The sequence below is a fragment of the Sesamum indicum genome, linkage group LG2 (assembly GCF_026168435.1).
Source record: "Sesamum indicum cultivar Baizhima isolate 11 linkage group LG2, ASM2616843v1, whole genome shotgun sequence".
Lineage (NCBI taxonomy): Eukaryota > Viridiplantae > Streptophyta > Magnoliopsida > Lamiales > Pedaliaceae > Sesamum > Sesamum indicum.
Genome location: NC_142658.1, coordinates 18,165,799 through 18,171,968, shown reverse-complemented (window position 1 = coordinate 18,171,968; position 6,170 = coordinate 18,165,799). Strand labels below are relative to the sequence as shown.

The 6,170-nt window shown below is 38.5% G+C and overlaps 2 protein-coding genes and 1 long non-coding RNA gene across 3 annotated transcripts; 2 read left to right on the top strand and 1 right to left on the bottom strand.

Moving 5' to 3' along the window:
• The first annotated feature begins 1,996 nt into the window (after nt 1-1,996).
• Nucleotides 1,997-4,458, top strand: LOC105156083 (WAT1-related protein At4g01440). The gene is made up of 6 exons (XM_011072123.3): nt 1,997-2,735; nt 2,887-2,949; nt 3,033-3,149; nt 3,251-3,665; nt 3,837-3,988; nt 4,075-4,458. Exons 1-6 carry the CDS (start codon nt 2,554-2,556, stop codon nt 4,241-4,243), a joined length of 1,098 nt encoding a protein of 365 aa, XP_011070425.1. The 5' UTR covers nt 1,997-2,553; the 3' UTR covers nt 4,244-4,458.
• A 139-nt stretch (nt 4,459-4,597) lies between these two features.
• LOC105156082 (uncharacterized) lies at nt 4,598-5,398 on the bottom strand. The gene has a single exon (XM_011072122.3). The coding sequence runs from the start codon at nt 5,346-5,348 to the stop codon at nt 4,848-4,850; it is 501 nt and encodes a 166-aa protein (XP_011070424.1). The 5' UTR covers nt 5,349-5,398; the 3' UTR covers nt 4,598-4,847.
• Nucleotides 5,399-5,406: 8 nt separating this feature from the next.
• Nucleotides 5,407-6,092, top strand: LOC148789241 (uncharacterized). Its single transcript, XR_016064121.1, has 2 exons — nt 5,407-5,724; nt 5,800-6,092. It is a non-coding gene; the product is annotated as an uncharacterized LOC148789241 (long non-coding RNA).
• Nucleotides 6,093-6,170: the final 78 nt, after the last annotated feature.

Genomic DNA, 6,170 nt, shown 5'->3' with positions numbered 1-6,170 from the left:
AAGACCTAATAACCTCTGACATTTTATGTTCTCAAACACTTTAGGATCTCATTTTTAAAATAAGATTTAATTTGTTTAAATTTCGAACTAAAGATGGCAGGAGATGTTTTCAATTAAACTTATCCAAACACCCTCTAACTCAACAAGAATTGAACAATGGCCCCCTCGGACAACGCAAAAAATGGAAGCGAAAGAAAGCGGAATTCGTTCATTGCATGGCCGAGCAAAGGTGGTATTATTGGAACAACCCAACTCAACTAATCCTAAACTGGCCTAAAGACATGTAAACAACTCACGAAGTTAGATTGGTCCAGTTAGATACGCCCTAGAAAACATGGTCGTAGGGTCTTCATATCTCATCATTGACGATTTTTTTGAATTTTCTATTATAAATTATAATATTTTTTTGTTATATTTAATATATATACTGTATATATACAAAAGCATAAATGTAATTTTGGTCCTGTAACTTAGATTATTTGGCATTTTCGCTTTTTAACTCTTTTAGTTATACAATTTTTTAATATTTGCGATTTCAATATTCATTTTTCCACCGGAGTTCACATTTTTCGCCGAAAAAATATGTGTATCTTACGTGATATTTTAAAATTGGGGTTACTGTTCATATTAGCTAATTCTTGTTTTGTCTTTCAACTTTTTAAGGTAGTATTTTGGTATTGCATTTTTTTAATTTTGCCATTTTAGTCCTTACTTTTTATCGGAGTTCACTCTTCTCGTTGGTGGAGGTGCACCGCACTGAGAAAAAAGATTGAAAATTTTAAAAAATGTACAACGAAAATGCTACACTAAAAAATTAAAGAAGGAAAAAGCCAAATAATTTAAATTAGGAGAAAAAAAATATATTTAACCCCAGATACAAATATCACATCATTTTTATTTTATTTAAAGCAAAATTTTAAATAAAATACAAAGTGATATGCAATAGAAAATCTAATTGGCAGTACTATTGATAGGTTGGGCAAAGACTTTGTCGTCGGCAAATTAAGCTTACTAATGAATTTAGAGGGCATATATTATTAGCTTTTGTCCATCATTCCCCTGAGGGTAAATTGCTCTTTGCCCTCCTACTTTTCCTCAATCAGCATTCATGCACTCGTATGACGTCAAAAGTTATTGATAATGAAAGGTTTACGACATCCCAAAACCCTTTTCTTGCATCGATTCTTTTACTGGGAATCAGCACTGGACAAGTGGAGATAGAATGGGGAAATTGTCGGAATGCTTTCCCCAAAAAGTTTAAAGAAAGGGACTGGTCATCTTGTTTTTGGGCTGTTCACGATTCAGGTTAGGTAATCATAAAATAATAAAAAAAAAAACTCATATATACTTCGGCGGCCATACCTTCCATATTCTTGTAGGATTTATATATCTTTCTTTTTCTTGGCAATGAATTCTGAGCCTACAATCTTTGAGAAAAGATAAGATGATGATTGAAGTGAGTTTGGAGGCGATTTGGCCCTCCATAAGAACTACACATTGATGTGACAAAAATACGTTAAGTTAAAAGTGTGACAACTGCGCTGGATCAGAAGACGTGTACAAGAAATGTGTGAAATCACATTTCTAATAACTGTTTTCTCTTTTACTAAAGATTTCGATATCCATGACTTGAGCATTGGATCGTTTTAGCTGTGAAAGAGAACTCCTCTTACACTTATTTGTATTGCAGGCTGATTGCCAACGAGGAATTGACTTATGTTGCCAGGACTATCTTGAGTCCTTATCATGAATTGTTTAGTGTATTGATCGAGTACGGACATATATACGTTGTAAGAAAATTCGGGTTTTGATTCGTTTATGCTAAGTTCCACGGAACTTTAGTTTGTGCATGCCACCATGAAGGGCCTCTCCCATTTGGCACAATTGCTATATGGAGCTATGTTCAGATGCTTTAGGATATAAAAATGTTAAATATCAACATATATATTAATGTTCTCAGCCTTAAATCAAGAATACCAAGTGTTTGATGCGGTTGCAGGATGGAGATTTGACATATTGTTCTACCTTGTGTGGCACTGTGCTGTGAAGATGAGGATGCCGACAATCATTTCAAAGGAGAATTGGATGCTAAACCTGTGAGAACCATTTATCCTTCAACCCCACTCGTAGATGCTGGTGGCTAGTTAGAGTAGGATTATGTAGAAGAAAGAGATTGACTCACATGATAAATTCTAAACAAATCAAACACAGGAGATGCTCATTAAAAAACTCAGTGGTCGATAGGGGGACTTGGCCCCTCTTCGTTGATATATCAAACAGCAATGTAGACTTTTTTGTTGATTGATTCTCAGAAAGTATTCTTTGATTTCTTGGAAAGTAGCAGTATAAAGCAAGACAATATGCACTAAACTACTCGCCAAATTGGGAGATTGAAGCATTGAAGGGACAGAAAGAATTTCTGATCTTGCTTGGAGTCCTCTTGAGAGTTCAAACAAATGCTTATATAGCACAGATGTCTGCTAAACATTTGCTCTTTGACTCATAGAGAGAGTTGAAGTACAAAAAACAACACAACTCTCTGTCAAGACCAGTATGAAGAACTTTGCCAAATGGTACCCGGTTATAGCAATGATAGCTATTGATCAGGCCTTTGCAATTAGTAATATACTCCTCAAGAAGATTGTTGCTGACGGGATCAACCGTTGGGTCTTCATAACTTACCGCCAGCTGATTTCTGCTGTCTTTTTATCCCCGTTAGCTTTCATTTTGGAAAGGTCGGAATTCTTGACCTTGTATTTCTTCGTCTAACTTTACTCAGTAATGTAGAAGCCTTGTGTTCACTCTAAGCCATGTCAAGTTGCTTAATCTTTGTTTATGTATTGATATGTTCCTGTACTAGAACATCTGATAGAAGTTGTGTTGCAGGGGAAGCAGGCCTAAGCTGACTTTAAGCATATTGTGTGGCCTTTTCGTGAGTGCAATTATCGGGTCAGTTGGATATCTGATTCCACTCAATGTGGAAGTAAGAATGCGCTGATAATTCTGAACTACGTGAGTTTACGCTTTTGCAGGGCATCTGTAACACAATATCTCTTCCTGCTTGGTATAGAATATACCTCTGCGACTTTCTCGTGTGCCTTCCTTAACATGGTTCCTGTCGTCACGTTTTTAATGGCTTTACCATTTGGGTGGGGTTCGTCACCTTACTTCTATAATCGTGTTAGATTTTCTTCAAACAGAAAATATAAATAAATGATTCTCTTATCTAAATCATTCCATTCTGGTGCAGTTTTGAGAGAGTGAACATACAATACAGTAGCGGAAGAGCCAAGGTGGTAGGTGCATTAGTGTGCGTTGGAGGTGCAATTTTGTTGACTCTTTACAAGGGAATGCCGTTGATCCACTTCTCTGACCCACAATCGGTTGCTCAATCCATGGAACAGCACGCAAAGCTGGATTCACACGTTGGAAGAGAACGATGGGCTATTGGTTCTGTGGCCTTATTTGCAGGAACTCTCTGCTGGTCCTCATGGTTCCTTCTTCAAACAAATATTGGAAAGAGATATCCATGCCAGTACTCCAGCACTGCCATCATGGCTTCCTTCAGTGCTGTACAGTCGGCTATTTTGAGTCTGTCCATTGATAGGGAACTCTCCGTCTGGATTTTGAAGAGAAAATCTGACATCTTCATCATCCTTTACGCTGTAAGTATACACTGAACTCATATTTAGCAGTTTGTTGGAAATAAAAGAAGCCCTGCTGCAAATTTTCGATGAACAGTCTGAATTATGAAACATTAATGTTCTAGATATGTGCAAAATAATTTTTCAAACCTTTGCTTATCTAAACGTGTCATTTGGATAATTTTAATTCAGGGAATGATAGGATCAGGATTGTGCTTCGTGGGAATGTCATGGTGTGTCAAGAAACGAGGTCCTGTTTTCACCGCAGCCTTCAGCCCTCTTGTGCAGATAATGGCAGCCACAGTCGATGTGCCCATCTTACACGAGCAACTTCATCTTGGAAGGTAATGTTGATACGTTATTCTAGAATACATTTGCTGTTTACGAACTTGTATCGACCACTTTAACTCATTCTCCATGCATCAAACAGTTTAATAGGATCAGCTACTGTTATTGCTGGATTGTACATTCTGCTGTGGGGCAAGGACAAAGAAATGCAAAAGCAGGAGCAAAAGTTAGTCCAAGGAAGTGAAGAGATAAAGGATCAAGAGCAAGAGTTCCAAGTTATAAAATTATCAGTTGAGTCGGGGCGCCCGTGATGTCAACCAGCTTACCCAAATTCTGCTCTGATCCAAAGACTTCCCTTTGGAATGCATAGGTTTAGCAATTACCATCTCCAATTTTCGACCTCTTTTACAGTGTAACAGATTGAGCAGAAGTTGCTTAATTTTGAACCAGAGATGGTATCAGTTTGTACGACTTGCAACTGTGAAAAATTCTAAGTTTATGACATAACAAGTCAAGATGCCATCTGCATTTTATCGTAGGCAACGCACGAGACATAACTCATCCGAAGGAATTGAAGTTAGATAAGAAGGATAACCATCTTTTCTACATGTTAAACGAGGGTCATCGTTTCGAGCCCATCATCTACTTTTGCTCTCAGCAACATATATTCTTGACACTGTATCATCACATTATTACCACGTACGGTTAAACATATAGAAGATTTTCACGAAAGCAATCAAAATGAGACAATGAACTCGGAAAGAGCCAGCCTCATAGGAAAACGACAGATTATTTCACAAATTCACACCAAACCTAAGGCACAGCTTATACTTATGGAAAGAAAACCAGCTTCACAGAGCATTTATTTATAAGTCAGACGTATCATCCACCAAACGTGCGGCTCCTTAACTATATTCAACTTCTTTCACTATCGCTGGCATCCGAGTTCCCACTTTGACGACCACTTCTGGAGCTTCCCGTGTTTTTCTTCCTGCCCTTCTTTCCATACTCGGGGTGATCGTCCTGTTCCGAATAGTCTGTGATGTCCAAATGAACCCCTGGATCGTTAGTTTTGTAGCTTCCACCTAACATGATAGAGTTGTTGATGGCCTGGAAATTGCTGTTGACGTAGGTAGCAAGGTCTTCATCTTCCGGCAGGTCCAAACCTTGAAGTTGGGCAGGTTTCTCGTCCATATCCCCACGCATGGTGGCTCCAAGGTTGCTCCCGGCCAATGTGATGATTCTGACACCCTGCTCATCATCATCCTGATTGAGGGTACTTGAGTTTCCTGATTTCTGAGTACGATGGATGCTGCCAAGGCGATTGGTGAGAGCCGAGATCAACTCTCTGATCTCCTGATCAAGGCCTTTTTGCCTCTCACCTTCGTTTTCAGGCCTAGTTGATTCAGGAGCCATGATTCGGTGAAGTTGAAATAAGAGCTTACTATCGTAGAAAATCAAGATTACTATCAGATTTAAAGCAGGAGAGAAGAGGAGAGTACTGGGAGGAATCTGGTAAAGATTTTTAAAAGGGACAGAGTTCCTTCCTTACTTAGCAATGCAAGAATGTCTTTAGCTGGTTCCAGTGTTTCCGAATGAAGCAAAGAATTACTTGCGGAATGGTTCATCTCGAGGGTATCGAATTTGGGCTTCTTACATCATCATGTGGAAAATGTTGTATCTTGCTTGAGAGCAAGAACGGTCAGTTTATTCAACATCTTTGTGAGTGTAATCTCATTGGGAAGATTTTGAAGCTGAGAAGAAATTTACTTTGGCTGTTGATGCAAGCAAGGTATCCCTATTGCATATCTACTGTTAGATCGATGTTTCCTGTTTCTATCATTGTGTATTTGAATGTGCCTTGCAGCCAACTGCCCCTTCCGAAGGAAAGTCACCGCCCAGGACAGAGAACATCGGTCACTTAACTCGTATGCCTAATAAACTTAATTCAAATGGGGAATGGTAACAGTGAGATTCAGACATTTCTGGAGGTTCTTTTGATACTGATTTTATTTCTTTGTTTCTGCCATTTTTCACTTTCTGCATCATGACAGCCTCCATAACATGATTCATGGTCAAGTTCAACTTGGTCTTGGAGTGATGCTGATGCTGATGTTATTTAGACGCCCGTTCATATATATAGCCACCGCATAATTTCAATCTTTGGATCTCATCAGACTGTATTAGTTTGAACTTTGAAGCAATCTAACTGTATAATTTATCTCAACTTGAGACAAA

Bases quoted from the DNA above. Each gene is read 5' to 3' on its own strand.
- LOC105156083 (XM_011072123.3), top strand. From the start codon at position 2,554: ATGAAGAACTTTGCCAAATGGTACCCGGTTATAGCAATGATAGCTATT. The intron at 2,736-2,886 runs GTCGGAATTCTT...GTTGTGTTGCAG, and splicing joins TTAGCTTTCATTTTGGAAAG to GGGAAGCAGGCCTAAGCTGA. The intron at 3,989-4,074 runs GTAATGTTGATA...TGCATCAAACAG, and splicing joins GAGCAACTTCATCTTGGAAG to TTTAATAGGATCAGCTACTG.
- LOC105156082 (XM_011072122.3), bottom strand. From the start codon at position 5,348: ATGGCTCCTGAATCAACTAGGCCTGAAAACGAAGGTGAGAGGCAAAAA.